This window comes from Rhamphochromis longiceps, linkage group LG11 (assembly GCF_057381845.1).
Source record: "Rhamphochromis longiceps isolate RC_006_pf linkage group LG11, R_longiceps_female_GT1.1, whole genome shotgun sequence".
In the NCBI taxonomy this organism is placed as follows: Eukaryota; Metazoa; Chordata; class Actinopteri; order Cichliformes; family Cichlidae; genus Rhamphochromis; species Rhamphochromis longiceps.
In genome coordinates this window covers 10,790,569-10,811,295 of record NC_140567.1, presented here as the reverse complement: position 1 = coordinate 10,811,295, position 20,727 = coordinate 10,790,569, and the positions used below count along the sequence as shown (strand labels likewise).

Here is a 20,727-nt window from a genome sequence, read left to right as displayed (position 1 = left end):
CTCTTCTCACCCACACTCTGTTATTCGTCTCCTTTTTCTTATGTTGCGGCTTTTGAGCCGGGTCGTAACATAAGTGGTGGCACGTCCGGGATATTTGGACATTTTAGTGCAGACTGAATGTCAGTTTGTTTTGCTTTTAAGTGGGTGAGTGATGGTGTTCACTGTAATTGAGCAAACTCCCTTTAGTTAGTGTGTTTCAGCTGGGTGGCTGTGCTGCCCTTCCATCGAAGCACTTGTTTGTTGTTTTGCTTTATTGTTTTAGTTTATTGTGTTTGGTGGCTATCCTGGGTGGGGGTACGCTTCAGGGTTTGGTGGGAGACTGTACCCCGGTCTGCTGCCTATCCTTGAGTTTGCGTTTAAAGGTGCCTCGAGCCCGGTACACCACTGAAGACTAGACAGGTAAAGTTTTATTGTTTTTTTTAGCATTTTAGGATGGGAGTTGCACATAGTAAATCAGTGGCACCAAACTTGGTAGGAGGTTTGAGACCAGTCTTGATTATGGTCTGTAGCTGAGGCAGGTAGGCTGTTTTTAAGTTGGCATTGTGTGCACACCCTGTGTGTGCATATGTCAGTGTGGATGGATGCTAATGAGATCCTTGTGAGGTGAGTGTTTTGTGCTGTGACCTTTAGTGTTGTGGGGAATATGGCTATTTTGTTGGATCACTTGTGAGTGTTGTTGGCCAGGTGATGGCAATAACACTGTGGGCTGCTGAGCCACCCTTGATGTGATCATTGTGTGGCCATAGCTCTCCATTTTGTGGTTGGTCACTAGTATGCTTGATTTACTGAACTTTTTGGATTAAAGTAACTTGTTGTGGTATAGGGCCACTTGTATGTGACTGTTTGTGTGGTGGAGACAACAGATCACTTAGTTGTGATTATTTGTTGCTACTTCTGGTTTTGTGTTGTAGCAGATCAGGTAATCATTTTGGGTTTGTGACTGTTGTGCTCCTTTGTGTTGGTCACATGTTACTTTTTGTCTGTTCAGTGTGGCAACTTCAAATCCTCATGCCCATCCATGCTTAGAGATGCCAACTATAACGTGAACACTGTGCTTCTGTTAGCTTTAACTTTTATTCCAGGTTTGTGGGTCAAGGAACTGAAGGCTTCAGAGGGGCTTTTAATAAATTTAAGGGTCCTAGAGGAACCCTTTTATAAGCGGTTGCTCAAGTTCAATATTAGGGTGACATCATCAGGAATAATCTCCGAAATGATGACGATGATAGACGTGTACAGATTATCACGGATCTGGGTCATTTTGACCCAGCATTTTCAGGTATTTTTCTGTATTATTGTTTATGTTCTGATTCTTTAGTTATCGTGTTTTGAATATTATAAATCTATGTTTCAGTTTTTTCTGGTTAAGGGCTTATTTCTTAGGTTTGCTTTTGTGCCCTCGTGTTTAGTGTAGGTTCAGTTCAGTGTCAAGTCTGCATCTTTGTGAATTTTTTCTTGATTCCTGTTTTACTTTGAAGGTCCATGTCTTATGTCAGTGTAGGGGAGACCGGGGGAAATTGTAAACATTTTTGACATTTCTGTCTGTAGCTTGGAGCTCTTTTAAGGTAGTGGATTCAAAATGTAATGCAAAGTATTTACATGTCTCTGCTATTTTCTCTGAAAATAAATATTTATGTAGCTATGTGCGTGTGACACAATGCAGAAATCGAGCTTTTGAACATATTCCAACAAGACAAATTATGGAATTTTCAACAAGTGAATATTTCATTAATTTTGGTTGGCCTTCTTTGAGTTTGGCCTCGTTGACTCAGTGGACATTGTAACCTATAACTCTTGCACCAACTTTTGAACATAACAATGAAGCTGAAAAAATGTAGTTGTGCACCAGCTTCATCAACTGAACTATGTGTGTTTGTGTCAAGTTTCTAATCTATCAGAATCACAGTGGTGACAGACGTATGGCACTCCTGCAGTGCAGTCCTCATGAGCCCACAGTGTACAGGTCAGGCACTTAACCCAAGCTTCTTTGGGGTTTGAGTTATTGAAGTTTTCCATGCACACAATACAGAAATTCTCATCAGCGTCTGAGGAATTTGTGTTGTCCTGTTCAGTGTTTTTCATTTTCAGATTTTTCTTTCGCGATGTTAAAAGCTTGGATTGTTTTAAGTTTGTCAGAGTGGATTTGCCTTGTTTCTGGCACAGCCTCTTCTTTGGGAAACGTATTTTCCTCCTTCTGTGGCCTGCTTCAAGGGCCACCTTGACTGGTGTATCAGTGAGTCTTGCTGTTTGTTTCCTTTTTCTTCCCGCTAAAAGGGTTTTTCTTGGTCCAGCTTTTGCATATCTTCAGTTAGAAGACTGCAGATGTGAGGATCTGGAGGAATGGTCACGTCATCAGCTGTAGGACTGGTGAGATAAGCCGCAAGAGGAGCGGACTGTTGGTCAGCTGGAGAAATGTCTGTATGGAGAGTTGGAGAAGGACGATCTGTGACCTGTGATGGAGCAAAGTCACTTTGCTCAAGTATGTTTGGATTGTATAGCCAAATTCCATAGCACTGGAATTCAGCTTGTATAGTCTTTGGTGTAGCTGCTGCTGGAAGTGCAGTTCTGACAAGACCTGGTATTTCATATATTGTCACAGTCTTTCCTGGATTCATTCTCATCCAGCAATTACTTGCACTGTTCATCATCTTTTTCAGTGGGCCATAAACACTCCTGTCAAGTGGTTGGAGTTTGTGACTGCAGTGAGGGGGGAATGTGAGCATTGCAATTCCATTGCGATGTCCATGAGAAGAATTACTTTTTTTAAACGGCTGACCTGGGTGTGGTTTGCAAAGTGCTTCAGAAAGATGAGGAAATCTGTTTCTTGCATCCATCCTGATTTATTTCCACTACCATTACTGCATAACGTATGCGTGGGAACACAAACATTGGAGGAATTGTGTTGCCAATGGCATTAACCACATATACAAAGATGACCAGTGAACCTTTCTCTGCTGATTTCATTGCCCCAACTTGTTTAGTGCCACATTTTGCAATCACTCTGGCTAGGGTTTGCACAGTTGTTATGCCAGTCTCATCAGTATTCCATATGTCATTTGCAGTTAAGGTGTCTCTTTAGAACTTCATCAAATCTTTTGAAAAACATTGCTACATTGTATTTATTAAAATTAGTGGCCTGTGCCAGACTTGTAGCCTCAGCACTTCTAATGGACAAAGTTGGATTTCTTTTCATGTAGGCTGAGAACCATTCTGGTCCAGCCCTCCAGAATTAGTCCCATGACTTTGGATATTTGCATCCATGTTTCACTGCAAGCTGATATGTCAGTTCTTTTTACCTGTAATTTTAATCACGAAATATGTTTGTATTTCTAATATACTATATTTTAAATTGTCACTATTACAAATTTCTAACCTTCCCCTGCCTTATCCTTTATCAATTCCTATCTGCTTACCTCACGTGGAGATAGTCCATAAAATGCATCTGCAGCCCTCATCACGTATTATGTTAATTCTTTCTCTTATTTATCAGTGAAGACCATCTTTCCACCATGGTATCCTACTGTGGGAGTCCCCTTGATCCCTGCTCTTCCAGCTTCTTCCTCTCTTTACAAAATCAGTGCAAACTGACATTGCAAATGCCATACAATTTTGCCACAGATTTGTTGGGCTTTCCCTGATTTCTAACATCATTTGATGCTCTCTCAAATACTGAGAGGCACCCCTCGGTCAGTCTTTCTCTTCCACGACCTCGACATACTGCAATTCAAAGAAAACAGTTAAAGTAATAGTGGTGTAAGTTGTAACATTTGCATTATTGTTACAATTAACCCAGACTGTTGCCGTTACAACTGACCCAGACTCCTATAGCCCTGCTGTTTAGTTTCCCCCAGTATGCATTCTTTAGTTCCGTTTTGCCATTTTCACCTTGTGTTTGATTTTGCAATAAACCTCCTTCGCATCTCAGCGAGTGCCTGCTCTTGGGTCCTCATTTATTTGCTCCACAAGGCTCACCCCAGTTAGCCATGACAGTTATGTTAAAATAGGTCTTTTTAAAGGATATGGTATTCCATGTTTTGCAGCATTTTTGAGGTGCACTTACAGTAGTTCAAAAGTGAAACACAAGGTGAACATGTGCAAGCCATGTGTTTGTGACTGTGAATCTCCCACATTGTTGAGAAATTTTACTTTTTAATTTATGTCTGAATGACTTGATTCAAGATATTTCTCCTGCTTTTGGAAACACTGGAACTATTTTTTTTCATTTGTTTTGTAATTACTGGGATATTTTTAAAATATATGCGTGTTTGTATGTGTGGTTTCTTCTTCTTTGTTCTTTTATAGTGAAATCAACTAAAATGTCTGAAATAATTGTCTGATGGAGGGATGTTGACATTGGGGAATCAGTAGGCTAAATCAAGCGGATAAACTCCTAAGATCCACTGGACCTTGATTCTCACAAAAACATGGTAATTCAGTTCCACTAAAGATCCTTTCATTTGCTGGTTTTACCCGAGATCTCAGCACAGTCCCCGTATCCAGCACTATTCAGCTCCCCGCTACCACAGAATCCATCATCTGCCAGGTCAGTTTGATCCACCCACTTCCACTTGCCCTCTGTTCATGTGGGTTAGTTTCAGGTTTTAGTTTGCTCCATTTCTAGTACCACTTGTGGTTGAACTCTATCCACGCTGACCAGCAAACTGTACCTAAAGAAGGTACAAATGTATTTGTAATTTTGAAACAACTGTCAGGGTTCAAGCAGGGGTAACCCCCCCCCCCCCAAAACAAAAGAAAACAAACCCTCTTGGCTACCTCTCAAATACACTGGCATATATCATAACCTCCGTGTATCAGAACAAAGTAATAGATTTATCTAACAGAGTAATATGGAATTGCATTCATGAAGATGCAGTTCAAAGATTTTGAAGACGACTGTTTTATGATAAGGCTGTATCACAAGTTTTTCATTGTTAGCCTTTACCCAGAAAAAGCAGCATAATGGCACATTTTCAAAAATAAATGTTCATAGATCTTCAGTATTTCTGTCAGAGCAACACAAGCTATTAGATTTTTAATTAACCAATTATTATTTTTGGATCGCTTACAAATACTTTACACTGTTTCACATGCCACGAAATATCATCAGAATATATAAGGGACATCCTAAATAAGAACAATATAATCTGAAACCTTTTATATACTTTGTCCCTTTATTTCCTTTGTCTATTTCAATTTCCCTTATGCACCAATAAATACATATTTCAGAACACTCAAGGTTACATTCCTTGCTAATCATGTTTTCTTACTCAGTTTTTCTTTGTACTTCTGGACACTTGTAATTGAGCATCAGGGTACAGCAGTTGTAAATCTCTTATAGACGTTTAGTAAACTTTAATTTACTTTGGAGTTGTGAGTAACTCTGTGTGAAATAGCACGATAATCCTGTGTGCTTAAGCACAAGACCGTTTTACTCTAATCTAATTGCTTAAACCAACCTCTTGAACCCTGATATAAATTTTTCAGTACAGTCGCAGCCTTCAATGATACCGATGCAGTGCCACAGAATTGGTAAAAACTGCAGTAAAAGTGAGCCCCATATTTTCTCAGATAGTGAAAGCCACTACAACTGAAAAAGAAATTAAAATAAGAAACCCAATTTTAGTTAATTTTAGAACAATTTTACTGATTTGTTGGTGGTAATGGTTCTTAGTGAAATATGCAAACACAGTAGTCTCAATCACTGAAATTGTCTGCATATTTGCAGGAAATGTGAAATATAAATGTTTTTTTCAGGAGTCTGATCCTTGTCTTGACATGTGCAGTGAGTGGTCAAGGTCAAGATGATGACGAGGCAACTGCCTCTCTTCCTCCTCTTCTTCTCCTGCTCTTCGGGAACTCACAGATGAAAAACATGGTGGCTTCACACTCCACGTGAGCCCACGTTCCAGTGCTGAGCAGCTCCACGCAGCTGGAGTTTGTGTTGGGCTGTAGCTCCTCCTCTTGGCTCCAAGATGCAAAACCCTGCAGAGGGGTGGAGTCTGCATAAACGTGACTGCTCCTGTCCTGATTTTAGAAAATAGAGAAGAGATTAAAAACAACAACAACAGTTTGTCATCATTTGTTAACTAATTTTGTCCTGTTTTTGACCAACACTGCCCACAACAGCCTAAAATATGTCCTTCTTACACTTTACACAACCGTCTTTTATTTTTCCACATTAAAAGTATCAAAAAAGCATTAGACTTACTAATTACTACCTAGTTAATATTATCAAAACCACTTACCATGCCCTTGGTTTGAGTCTGCACTCCTATATACACTCTTGTCAGTCCTGCCTGACTAACATAGTCTGCCATGAGACGGTTGATGTTGGTGCTTTTAGGCATGGCCAGGTTGCCTCCTCTGAGCTTGCAGTTCATTGAAGCCTCTCTAAACCTCTTGGGCTCCTTCACCAGCAGGTAGTACCTCTCTTCTGTTTCTCTCAAGCCTAGAACCACTGAACAGGACATGTGCAAAGGTTAAAGGTCATCTGACATAAGTTTAAAGGCATGTTTTCATTGTTCTGATTTTTTCTTCTTAACACAGAAACCAAATTAGAAGTCAAGTGGCAGGATGATGCACAGACATGAAGGGACTAGTGTGTAATGTAAGTCTTGAATGAAGAAAGGATTTGGTGTTTTGAGGCCAGACTTGATACAAGCTCTTTCACACAGAAACCTGTCTCAGTTCCTTCTATTAAATTTTAAAGGTAAGACATCGTCTAGTGTCTAGTAAAAGATTGAAAACATAGCGACTTACCGTTCTTCACAAACTTGACTGCATTCCCCAGCTTGCCTACATTGATATCGAGCTGTCCAACCACCTTCCTGTACCTCCCACAGTCACACATTGTACCTAATAGATCAAATGGGGTTAGGACAGCTCGGATGAATATTTGTCTGAATGTCAGAAGATGTCAGAAAATTAGGCAAATGTGGAACCTGCTTCTTGGTACAAGGACTAGTGATTGTAATAAGGATCATTAAATGCTTTTCTACAGCATTGCTCCCTTAGGGACAATCTCCATTAGCATCTAGTAGAACTGATTGAGAGTCACAAACAAATACTTGTTTTTTTTTCCCAGAAAGGAATTTGAAGGAATTCATTAATAATGTGTTTAAATGTTGTTTATTGAACTCCGTTTCCCAGATCAAATCCACTTATGGGTGTGCTAAAAGTTTTCGTCACGGCCGGGGTATCAGTCGTGTGGTGTTTGTAGAAAAAGGACCCAATATTCAGGAGACGGCTAGATGCAGGTAAGCGTTTATTTACAACGTGAAAAACAGGAAACGAGGCACGAGAAATTACTAAAAACCTAAACTGGGAACACTAATGAGGAGATCTGAAATAATAACCAACACAGACGAACCGACAAATACACATGCACAGTAATCAGGAAATGACAGGAAAACAGCTGAAACTAATGAGCAAGATGAGCCACAGACCTTCAAAGTAAAACAGGAAATTTACAGACTGTTTTACCAACACAGAGACACAAACAGAGCACCGGAGGAGGACACAGGTTATAACACAACACTAAACACAAGACCCCAAATCCTAGGAACTAAGAAAACAAGAACTAACCCAAAACATAAGAAAATACTAATATTAAACACAAAACACTGGGTCTAACGGCCCATACCATGACAGTTTAAGTAAATACTGCAGCATTCTTTTTCAAGGTTGTTTGACTGCATGAGTGAGACTTTATCATTTGACCCACAACAAGTTACTGATTCATTTCCAGTGATTCAGTATTTTGCACAACCACTTTCAGCAGCAATAACTTGGAGTTACTGCATGACTTGATCATCTCTCACATGGCTGTGGAGGAATTCTGGCCCACTCTTTTTCACTGTGTAGGCGGGGTATTCATTTACATACAACTCTCTTCAGGTCCTGCCACAGTATTCCAACCCAGATGAGGTCTGGTCTTTGACCATTGAACCTTGGTTCTGTTCTTTTTTTAGCCATCCTGATAGATATTTTTGGTGCTGTGCCTGAGATCACTGTCCCATTTTTGGCTAAACTTTAGCTGTCAGACAGATGGCCTCACATTTGACTCCAGAATACTTTGGCATAGGCATGAGTTCAATGACAGCAAGGTGCCGTGGTCGTGTGGCTGTAAAACAAATCCGAATCATCACCGTGCTTGATAGCTGGTATGAGTGTTTGTGCTGATATGCTCTAAACATCTCCACTTTGGGCTGGTCCATCCAAAGGACAGTGCTCGAGTTTTGTGATTTGTTTAGATGCAGCTTAGAGAGAAGAGACATTCTCCTGACAATCCTTCCGAAACAACCATACCTGTTCAGTCTTTTGTGATTATACTATCATGAACTTTAACATTTAACATGCTAACCAAGACTTGTAGAGGCTGAGATGTAGCTCAGTGTCTCTGAGAATTGCATGGTGTGACACTGGGGTGAATTTGCTCTGACTTCCACTGGGTGTCATTGTGTTACCAAACATCTGAGCGCTCCAGACCAGCAAACTGACATCAGTGTTAAAAGTGACGACCAGTTAATCAAGTGCATTTTGATTAGCAGCACCTAGCTCTTTTTACTCTAATAATTCCTCTGGGATCAGTAGGAATGTACTTAGTTTTTCACAGGACTCATGCAAAAAGCTTTTTTAGTTTTGGCTGTATGACTTAAAACGAGAGGCAGTGTCTGCATGCTGTTACCTGGTTTCCCTTTTAAACCAGCTGGTCCATCTACACCTTTATCACCCTTGTCACCTGCAGAAGAATCAAAAATCATTAATAGCACCCTTTGTTGTTAGCTGTATTTCAACCTCGTAGAAGCTTCCTGTTGACCTTGTCATGTAGTTACAACGTTCTACCACCAGATGGCTGTATCACACATTGAAAACTCAACAGGGCCGCATGCCTTTGTAGCTTGCCATCACCAGTGTGTGAATGTGTGTGTGAATGGGTGGATGATTGCGTATAGTGTAAAGCGCTTTGGGGTCCTTAGGACCAAGTAAAGCGCTATACAAATACAGACCATTTACCATTTATTTACCTTTCTAGATGGTCAAAGTTTGACCAACATTAGGTCACAATTAATTATTCCAACAAGATAATTTATACCAAATAACAGTAACATCCACATATATTTTTAATTGAGAGATATCATCAAATGTTACTGTTTGTGTGTAAATCTTGTCCTGAATTTGCACTCACACTGTTGTTTCATTGTGGAAAATAACCCAAATGGCAGTTGCAAATTTTGGGGAAGTGGGTTGCAGTACAAACATCACAATGGCCTAGCTTTGAATGAGGAACAGCCAGAACAGTGAAATACTGTACCTGTAATCTGACCAGTTGTTTTGCCATACTGATGGATTTGATTTATTTGAGCTTGTTTGAGCTCCTTTGCAAAAAATACGGAAAAACACAGTGGGTAAATATGGTAAAATGTGACCTGATACGGCTTTCCAGTGTCTCAGTGGAGTATACAGTAGAATTCATCCCAAACAGTCCTCCAGCTGCAGTTAGTTGCCTTTTTTGTTCCATATAAACTCAGTAACTCCACAGTTTTACAGTCTGTAGATTTATATAGTTGTTCTTTTGGCCAAAAACGATGTAAGCTCTGCAGACAATCTGATAAGAATCCATATACATGGAGTTACAATTATAAAAGCGATGTCTGTTCATTTATCATGTTTTTATATTATGAATGAACACCAATTGCCCATGTGGAAACTGAACTGAATTTCTTCAGTGCTCCTGTATCACGGCCAACATTCTTGCAAACACGAACTGAATTTGAGCTTGTGATCTTGTTATGTTGGCATGTTCCTGAAAACAAGTGTTTTTATTCAGGTGTTTTATGAGTTTTGGGCTTTCAGCATCAATGAAATCCAAAGCTGTGACTTCACTCCTTTGCCTGATATAGCTTACACACAACCACTTTCCTAATAGCGTATTAATCATAATGAATACTGAGAAACTGAATGTCTAGAAAGACAGGGGAACATGACTGCTCATAAAAACAAAAACTACAATGGAAACTGCCACTTTAGCCACTTCAGGCAGAGCAACTGCATGACATCATGTTGCAGGATCTTTTGATGCGATAACTTAAAACGTGAAAGAAACAGACAAAAATACAAGCCTTTAGTGGAAACTGTCTAGTTAGCTCAATAATGAGCAGATTTAATTTTTAAAAACTCTCCTTGTGTGTTTGTCTTGGGACTAATTAAGTCTGCCAGTTAGTGTAGTTATGTGGGTTTTAGTTGAGACCATTGTTAGGGAGCGAGCGGCAGTGAAATCTCAGGAGGGCATCCGGGAGGCCGTATTTTTTCTTAAAGACAATTTGAAAGTCATTAAGCGTCTGCAGAAATCTCACAGCTACCTATCAAAATGTTTAATGGCACTGGAGCGAGAACAAATTTATACACTCGAATGAAAAATGAAAGGTCATTAATCTTTCTCGCTTTTGGAAACTGAGGAACTAAGTATTACCCCCTGATGCACTTTATTAGTTCTTAGTTATTTATTATTTTATTGTAAATATTACACTTGAATGAGTAATGCAATAGTAAGGTTTTACAGTATGGTTTCAGGCAGATGGATGGACAGATAGGAGGCAGGACTAGAGAAGCACTGAGACTGGCAGGAAACTGTGTTAAACTGCATATCAAACCTGAACTTTAGATTAAAATGACTTTGTTGTACCTCTGTCTCCAGTAGGCCCAATCTTTCCTGTGTGGCCCAATTCTCCTTTAAGGCCCGACTCCCCCGGCACTCCTGCGGGAGAAAGGAAGGATGAGATTTGGAGGTATTTGCGACAGAATAAAGAAATATTATTTGGAAAAAGTGTTGAAAATGCTGTTTCAGTCCAACATAGTCTGCATATGCCAGAAAAGTAGAGGATGTGTGCATGTTGGAACTTCACATATTGTAAATGTGGTCGAAGTCAGCATAAACTGGAAAAATCAGTTATTATTATGGTGTTAATTTACGCTTTTAATAATAATCAATTTCTTTTTGTGTTAGTATCATTATATTTTAGTTTCTTTTGTATAATCTGTGCAACTCTATTCCACGCCATTCAATCTTTTAAGGACTCTCCCTGCAAAAACTGCTGTCGGATCCACTGTCTGTTAAATGCATGTATTTCTAGTGTCATTTTTACTGTTATTTATTTAATCATGTATTAATACGTTTTATTTTTTTAATCTAAAAAACAAAGTGATTGTAATGGATTGAAGTACACTGTAATCTGATTACCACTGCCTGGCTTACTGTTTTGTTTGTCTTTAGAAGAACTCAGGAGTGTGCATGATTTTGGAGGGTGCCTTAAAAATGTATCCTAAATGGCGAACATTAAACTAAAAGGCTGTGTGTGTGTGTGTGTGTGTGTATGCGCATGGGAAAACTAGCAGACCGAGGCTCTCTGCCAGCCCCTGAATGAGTGTTTCCTCAGGAAACTATTCAACTGAAAATTGATGGCGTTCGAAATACTAAGTGACGCATTGGAGAAGCCTGCCACTATTAGAGGGATTTGCCACACACACGTACAGCCAGCTATTCACTAATATTTCACATGTCCCGCTTGCGCATGTTGATTTTCGACTCGGTGATTTGTGAGAAGTGTTGGCAGAAGGCATGAGTTCTTATGGATTGTGTGAGGTCGCTGGGAAAAATTTGCTCATACAAGGGTGCGATTTTTATTTATTTTTTTCTTTTAAATTAGGAAAATTCTGCATGAAAGCGCCCGAGAAGCACACTCACAAAGTGAATGCTTCAACAACACTGAAGTGACAAGTGACGACAAGAAGTGATTATACGTGTTTGTTTTGTTGCCACACGAAGAAAGTTAATCTGGTGGTCTTTTGTTATTCCATCTGCAACAGGTGAATAATGTTTTAGCAGTGCTTACGCTTGCCAGTTAAACGGCCTATCTCAACGTTCAGATAACGGTCCTTCCTATCACTTTTAATGGCCAACCACCCCAACTGGTTTAACGTCTGGAATCTCCAGCTGCTGGAGGATAAAGGAGGCGAAGCCTTGGGGCCTAAGGCAATTTAAATAAAGCCTTCAGCTATTTCAAAACACCCTTGAACTAAGCAACTAGCTGTTGCCATAATACAACAAAAATAAAATGCGTTTGGTTTCTAAAATGATCTTAAATCAGTGTATTGACTAAATGTTGCTTGCACAGTTGCAGAAGTGGAGTCTCATTTTTGACATTTCTGTTTAGTAGAGATTAATAGAGAGATGGAACATGAAAATAAGGTTGTTCTGTTGTGCACTTCTAGCTACCTAAAAGTGCACAAGATCTAAGATCCTCATATAACACCATAGTTTTGAGCCAGAGCGATATATCAGCCAATACATAATGGAAAAATAGATGTGTCTCATCTCATGGCTTGTCTGGCACCCTGTGCAGCATACACGAACCAGAGACTCGTAACGCCTCACTAGGTTATAGACATACTGTATTTAAACTGTCTGTTGATACTGGCTCTAAAAACCTTGCACTGGACATGCTCTTCCACTTTTTTTGGTCTATAATGCAAAGATTTCAACCTCAGTTATAGTTTCGATTCAAGCTAAAAAATGTACAAGTCCAGCACAACAGTTTGTTGTTTGTTGGAGCAACAAACTGTTTTTGTTGCCCACAGGAGCATTAGCAGTCACATATTCCCATTTAACATTCCAAAATTAAGCAACTGTTTCCTGTAAAACTGCCTAAATTAAAACAGGGAATACATGCGTCATCTGTCAGGCTGCTGACATACTACAGTTACAGAATCATCACAGAAACCTGCTTTCATGCCTACAGTAAGCATACACACATAGAAACCATAATGACTGGCTTTTCTATATCGTTGAATAATATCCGCAAAGTTGAAAAGTTGAAAGAGTTTCACGTGCACGTGCTTTCTGCACTTTTGAAAATGACCCCAGCGGCCCTGGCATTCGTCTCCCACACACACTGATAAAAGAAGGGTGTTTTTAGTGTGCAGCGTGCACATGTCTGCTGAGCTCTGTGAGACGTTATAGAATAAAAGCTGGGTGTGTGCACACAAACGATCATGACACTATATTTATTGCATTTATATTTACACACGTGTGAACTGTGTCTGCTGTCTTGTACTCTCTGGCATGTGCAGGATGCTGCATTGCATGCATTTTTTTTTTAAGCATGTGTGAGCAGGTATTTGTGTGTATGCCTATCAGCTCAGCTGGAAAAAAAAACCTTGTGAAAACCCCTGCTTTCTTCAGCAGCAATTTACAGATCTGCTTCCTCCACAAATATACAGATGTCATGTCAGTGCAGTGCTGTTTGTCTGTGGCACAGTGCAGCTCACACCACAGCAAAGGGAGGCAAGCTGCAACAGCAGGGAAATGCAAAAGCTGCACACTGGGTGGTTTTGTTACTAGCTATGTTTGTTCATATTAGACAAGCAAGGAAAATTAACTTTTTAAAAAAAGAGACTGGTCAAGCCAGACTTAATTTTTTTATTTCCTAGGTGTGATTATATAGATGTACACTTATGGCACTCATCACTTTTTCTCTTCTTTTTAACCTTCAGCTGTTCTACCCCACTGCAATACCTAAAGGAAACATGCTAATGAAGAAGCTGGGGGTTTTCTTGTATTTACATCTATTCAAAAAAAAAAAAAAAAAGAATTCTGAGAAGTGAGTTTGGAAAAACTATTTTACAGTATGTGATTTGAAAACCTGACAATTAGATTTTTTTTAGAGGTTTTAAATACAAATGGAATTTTTTTCAAAGAGCATTGTGTCACGTTTATTAGACTTGGAAAATTGTACTAAGTATAAGAGTCACATTTTTGTATTTGTTAGCAAGCGTATGACTAAAAAGTACTGCAGTCAGCTCCATTTGCCTCTGTGTGCACACTTACCAGATGAATGGGGAGCAGCTACAATGAAAATATCAGGAAGGGAGCAGTCGCCTGCACCTGTTAACTGAGTGTCTGAGTGCCATTAAGGCAGATGTAGAGTCATTGTGATTATACTGATGCTTGCCTGTTACACCATCCTAAACCACACTCTGATAGAAAAGCAAATTAGATTTTATTTGGGTTATACTGGTGATAAAGGGGAACCCCACTGATTTTACACATCAGTTTATTTACTGGCTCAATGAGGACTGCGCTCGTGGACAAAAAGTTGTATGAATCCTTTTTTTTTCTTTCTAAATGTCTTTCATGTTTTGTGAGTGTACACATTACCGGGGTCTACGTGTTTTTGTCCTACAGCTTAGCCATTTTTGACTAGAAGGATACTGGATACCTGGAAGTCCTGGTGGTCCATTCTTCCCCAGTTTCCCCTGATCTCCATCATCTCCAATCCCACCTTGGTCCCCTGGATTTTAGAAAAGAAAGATTGTAAACAAAAAGGCCATCAATGTGGCGATCCATTATCAGCACTAACAGCACGTCAGAAACCACTTCAGCAAAGAGCTTTGGTGAATGATTGTGTTTAACATCTGCCAGAAAATGCTGAGGATTTTCTATGAGTCTGTGGTGGCCAGTGCGATCCTCTATGCTGTTGCATGCTGGGGGAGCAGGCTGAGGGTCGCAGATGCCAACAGACTTAATAAACTGATCCGTAAGGCCAGCAGTGTTGTGGGGATGGAGCTGGACTCCCTCAAGGTGGTGTCGGAGAGGCGGATGCTGTCCAAGATAAAGACAATGTTGGATAACACCTCCCACCCACTCCATGACATGCTGGTCAGTCACAGGAGCTCGTTCAGTGAGAGACTGAGATTACCGAAAAGCACCACTGAACGACACAGGAAATCATTCCTGCCTGTGGCCATCTCCCTGTACAACGCATCCACTTAACACACTGTTTGCTGCTACAACTACACATGTTTCTTTTCCAAATATTTATTTATAAGTGACTTATGTATGTATGTATGTATATATATGTATATATTGTACTATTCTTAGTTAGCGTATTGTCTGTCTTGTCTTAATGTTGGTTTAAAATGGAGCACTGTAACAAAAAATAATTTCCCCCAGGGATCAATAAAGTATTCTGATTCTGATTAAGTTTTAATGTAAGTGTGGCAGAGTGTTTCTAATCATCACAAGGAGATGGACTGAATCCTCTTTGGATGTTTATAAAGAAGAAATAACTCTGTTTTAATAAGTCTTCGGCGAGCCAGTATAATTTTTAGAGACATCGGTGCTTTAAAAGTATTAATGGCACAAAGTCCTTTTTAGAGCTGAAAGCACAAATGAGGTGTAGCAGAAATGTTTGAGGCGGGACCATGGATCAAAAGGCTCTTGGCATGAAATCTTAAGAGATTTCTGAATGTCTATTAAAACAGTAATTTCGCCTCAGTTGTTGATGCAGGCAGCAGTTTATATCTTGTTAAATGCTGGGCTTAGAAAGAAGGACTCTGCTTAGAGTCTGCTTCTATTAGGCTGGCAGAAGTACTTAGGAAAACTGATAATTCAGCTCGGTCGGCTGTGTAGACATTTTCAAGCTAAATCACTGCACGGTCAAGTGATACAGTCTGCGTAACTATTTAATTTTGTGGACTACTAAACTGAAACCATGTAGCATAAAATTAGCAAAAGGCCTGGTTTGTGTGATTAAGGTGTCAAATCAAATGAAGATCTTTCATCTGCTATTTAACATGTCGCAGTAGCAATAAGATAGGTTATTTCCCCAAAAATGTCAGAATTCGGTGTTTATTGTCGTTCAATTTCAAGAACTGGGCCTGCAGCGCCCCACTTTTTTACGTCTAAAAAAAAAAAAAAAAATTCCCGTAAATCTATATAAGAATGATGAAGTCAACATACCAGTAAATGTAATAAAACTGTGTTTGTTGAAAAAGGTTAAAATAAGTCGTAAGACATTTTTGAGGGGTCTAAAACTGGGAAAAATGCGCATCTGTCACCCACCGAAATACACAGATGTGAGTCTACACAAACTCAAGAGACTGCCTCTGTGGTGAGTAGTATCTGGATGAGTCTTGTACAAATAATCTGTTCGCGTTTGTGGCAGCTGTCTAAATACACAATATCACGATGGAACAATGGGAAACTTCTCTGGAAAGCTGTGAAAGTGTAACTGATGGTACAGACGCCTCTTCCCTTTGCCCATCACAAACATAATTTAACTTTATTTCAGAAGCTGCTTTTGTAAAACAGACTTTGTTTTGGATATACCATACCATACCATACCACCTTTATTTATAAAGCACTTTAACATAAAACCAGAGTTCACAAAGTGCTGTACATGCTAAAAGCATAAGTAAAGAAAATTAAAATGAGATAAGATAAAATAAATAACTAAAAAACTAAAATAAATTAAATTAAATTATAAAACTTCAACAATTTAATAAATGGCCTTCGTCACAATGAGAGAATCTTTTAAATTTTTTTGCCTTTTAGCTTAACAATCTCAGTTTCTGCATGCCAGCTCCTTGAGAGACGGGCCTCTGGCTTCCATTTACAATAAAGGCCGTTTTTTTTCTCTCGTTTTTTTCCAGCACAGTGCGCAAAAAAGAGAGAAAAAAAGCATAGCTTCACTTTGTGTTTTATTAGGGTCTGTCTGTCTCAATCAGCAGGGGAGCAAGCCACTGGATGTCATAAAATGGAAAACACACACAGGGAGGCATTCCCTCCAAAAGACCGCGGGGTAGCAGACAGTGAGCTAGTAAACTTTAGAACATTTAATGCTTGGTGGCTTTATCATCAGCTCTTTAAACTATAAAACATTTAGGGGGTATTTCCTCAGAACGTTGCACTCTCACACTCTAACACTCTCCTGTAACGTTGGGACACAACAACGTTTCCAACATCACGAACAAACATGAGTACAAAGTACATGAGTACTGTTGATTTTAGGTTGAAAACATTTTAGACTTCATTATGCAAAGATAAACATTTACAAATCAAGCTGACATCCAGTCAAAATGCAAACACACACATTTACAACAGCGCCACAGTGCGTTACCTTTAGCTCCTGGTATCAAGGAGCTGGTGCAAACCTCTATAGAAACAGAAACGTAGCTGAAGATGGCTACAAACACGCAGAGCACCAAGAGCCGCGGCATCTCCCAACCATCACAGACCGCTGCAGAAAATTAAATCCTTTTGGCTTTTTGGAGCAGATGGTCGAGGAGCAGGGATCAGCGTAGCATTAGTGACAGAAGAAAGCAGTGCTGCTGTTTGTAGGACACACAGACACACTTGTTTATACAGTCTTATCAGTTAATTGTCAAAATGTCAAACAACACTCACCAGAGTACTGCATTCCTGTGCATGTGGTTTAACTTTTTAATTGCATGTGAAAAATCTTACCATTATTTGGACAGATACATGGGTACCCTGTAAAGAATAAAGTACAATGTCTTGATACATGCTCAATTATCCAGGTAAGGAAAACACAAGGAAGTCCGTTTCTCGATCATTAATATGCAAATTGTCATGACCGTTGATCAGCTGAGACTGGAAAAAGTCACGCAGATAAGTGACGTGATTAAATGTTTCTCCTACTGAAAACCCTATGCCTAGATAAACAGAATTAACTTTTAGGAATAAAATGAAACGAACACTTCAGTCCTCTGATTGAGGTTTAACACTCCCTTAGAGGTTGGCACATGCTAACAGTTGATATTTTCATTCTTGGAGAGAGAATGTGGAATCATGGGAACGTCTGAGAGCCACCTGTGCTTTGCTTTGGTATTACTTTCACTGATACAAGAAAAATCTCTGCTCATGCTCGGCTAGCACTGGGGAGTAACAACTGCTTCTAATTTACTGAAGGGAAATTAGATGAACCAGAGCTCACAATAACACTGCGAAGGTCCTGAATGAAAAAAAGTGCTAATAACATTCTTGGAAGTGTAAAAGTAAATACTTTCAGTCAGAACAAATAGTTCCAGTGAAAGTGATTTTTTCCTGATATATCGATTAAAGATGAATGCAAATCTTTCGGCCCTAACGGCGACTGCACAGTGTGAAATAATAAACACGAGACTAGACTGCCTTCTTATCATGAACAAGGGAGTAGACTCGCTTTTTTCTCTTGTCCCGAGTCTTCAGACCAGAAAACACTTGGTTTACATAGAAAATACTGCATGCATGCAGGTTCTTGCCCGCTTGTATCCTGCACAATTTTGCTGCTATGTGATGACAACACACAGTACAGTATCAAAGAAGGCAAATAATCAGAGGATGAGTCTTAATAGGAGACGCAGAGGCAGGAGACAGAGCAAGGAACAAAGAGGGATTGCAAATTAGGAGGGGAGCGTAGTCCAAGCCACATGTCTTGGCACAAAAGGAGATCTCCTTATTCAAGAATTATGCTTCCTGGAATGTCTTTAGTCCTTCATCAAACAACCCAACAAAAAACAACTCATCAGTGGCATCAGTGTGCTCAGGTCCTTTAAGCAGAATAAAAACAAAAAAGAGCAAAAGAGAAAACTTCATCTTAATCAGACTGTTGTTCCCTGAGGGACTGATTGGCTAGATGTCACTTTGAAAAGCATTCAAAGTGAAAAAGCTTTGTGTTTTATTGTTGGAAGCCCTTTTTAAAAAAATAATGTTATTTGTATTTAGAGACAAAAGTCTTTCAAATGTATCCAGTATTGGCTTTACGATAAAAATACAAATTATTTCAACTGCTGGAAAAGCTGTAGTCTTCAAAGAAAATAACATGGACCTGATGCACTCTTGGAGCAGTCACAGTCATTAATCACTTTTTTGCTGTTGATTGTGATGTTTGTTTCTCTTAGGTTATCTTTGAAAGGAAGTTTAAACCACACACACACACACACACGCTTGAAAATATTTAAGACCTCACATGCTTGATATCAGTTTCTCTTAGCTTCTGCCACGGTTTGCTTTAAGCTTCCAACCCTGTATCGTTTCTGCGAAGGAATTTAATGATGTTAAGAGAGGGGCGCTTTGGTAAATGAGCTATTTTATGGCTCTGGATTTTGGTGTCGCTGACCATAACTTGCTAGCATGTTGGATTGCTCAGTGAAAGTTCAAAAGAGACAACCAAGGCCAGGATTGTGAAAGAAAATCATGTGTGGTCACGCCCCTTGATAGAATAGCCACATTTCCAGGGTGTATCCCAGCTGTTGCCCAGTGACAGCTGGGATAGGCTTTAGCCCCCTGTGACCCCGAACAGCAGCAGTTAGCATGTAAAACAATGGATAAATAGATTCAGTGGTGTCCATTTAGTCTCTGACCCTCAATAAGATAGAAAAGTATAGAAAGGTTACTTTTATGTCTCTACCTGATGAGCCAAAGATCAATTTCCACTTTTCCCTTCTATGTAGGTTTAAGTTCTCATCAGCTCCTAATGGAAATAATTAGCTATTTAAAGGCTAAATGTTCCATTATGTTCACAACATGGTTGCTAACTTTGTCCATCTGCTGCTCGGTGCTTGGCAGATGTGAGGTGCATGTATAATGAATGGATGGGGAGACATTGAAGGCTTTTTACTTAAAACAGCTGCTTGCCTTTCAAAAACAACACTTATGAGACAATGCATCAGTAAAGAGGCAGTACTTCTTCTTGTGTGTGCGTGTTTATGTCTTCACTTATTAATTACCCTTTCAGTCTGCGTGGACTTGTCTGTTGGACTGTTTCAGACAACTTATGGGATGTAAAATACAGACTCATATACATCAGAACAGCCCTGCTACCCCGAAGGCTAATTATTTACACGTGGTTTAGATTACGTTCTCTAATTAAGAATGTGATTCACACTCCTGGATTGAGGGTTGACTCCAAAATGGTAACCACACCACAAAACAGCCTTCTTCTCTCTGCTGCTTACAGCCCTGTTTACAACACTGGCACCACCATTAGCATTTTAAAGCAGCAGCAGTAGCATACACTGCCCACACGTGTGTCACTGACAAATCGGTCAACAGCATCTCCAAGTATATAAAACATTTACGTAACCTCTGAACCACATTAATTTACTGCAGAGCATGAGTGCCATTACTGGCTGCATGTATTTCCTGGTATTTACTGCAGATTGGGGCATAGAACAAGCCCTTTTCCCAGGAAAGCAGCACACAACAGACAGTGACAACCGAAGGCAGTGCATCTACTTGTTTTTATGATGTCACATTTCAGAGGAAGTGACTCAGTTCATTTTCACTGTTATTGAGTCTTCACATGGAATGAATTAAAGTCATGTTTCAATTTGTCTCAGCATTTTCCAAGTAGTCAACTATGAGCGTTAATCAGTAGTGCTGTCCAAACCTTCAATTTGTTAGTCGAAATTTAAAAACACTCACCTGTATATTGACAAGATATAACATACAAACTACTGGGACTATATCGATAATTAATTATGTGGGTGTAATGGCGGTTACCTGTGCCATCTAGACACTTTAGTCTGCACATGGCCAGCAACACACTAGTACCTCAATTTCTATTCTTCTCTTACATCAGACTGGAAAAACAGATTTCGATGTCACTGAGTCAAATAAGCATTTGATCCCTTATAACCCAGCCGGCGTTTTGGCTGTCACAGATTGGCTGTATGCCTATCAGGCACAAAGATTGCAATCAATCAATTCATCATTCTTCGTATAATACACAACTGTACACAGAATCAGTTATTTCCATTCCAGCCTCTCAACCATCATGGGCAAGAAAAAAAACAGGGATATCGGGGAGAAAGGTGAGAAGAACCTTGGTGAGAAGATAAAACCTGTTGGTGTGATTATTCAGAATTGCTGAGTATGAACCAATGAAC

General features: G+C 39.6%; 1 protein-coding gene across 1 annotated transcript; it reads right to left on the bottom strand.

Moving 5' to 3' along the window:
* Window positions 1-5,006: 5,006 nt before the first annotated feature.
* colec10 (collectin sub-family member 10 (C-type lectin)) lies at window positions 5,007-17,208 on the bottom strand. The gene is made up of 7 exons (XM_085422297.1): window positions 16,956-17,208; window positions 14,274-14,345; window positions 10,682-10,753; window positions 8,684-8,737; window positions 6,757-6,852; window positions 6,243-6,454; window positions 5,007-6,021 (listed from the first exon to the last, which is right to left on the bottom strand). The coding sequence occupies exons 1-7, from the start codon at window positions 17,053-17,055 to the stop codon at window positions 5,794-5,796; spliced, it is 834 nt and encodes a 277-aa protein (XP_085278423.1). The 5' UTR covers window positions 17,056-17,208; the 3' UTR covers window positions 5,007-5,793.
* Window positions 17,209-20,727: the final 3,519 nt, after the last annotated feature.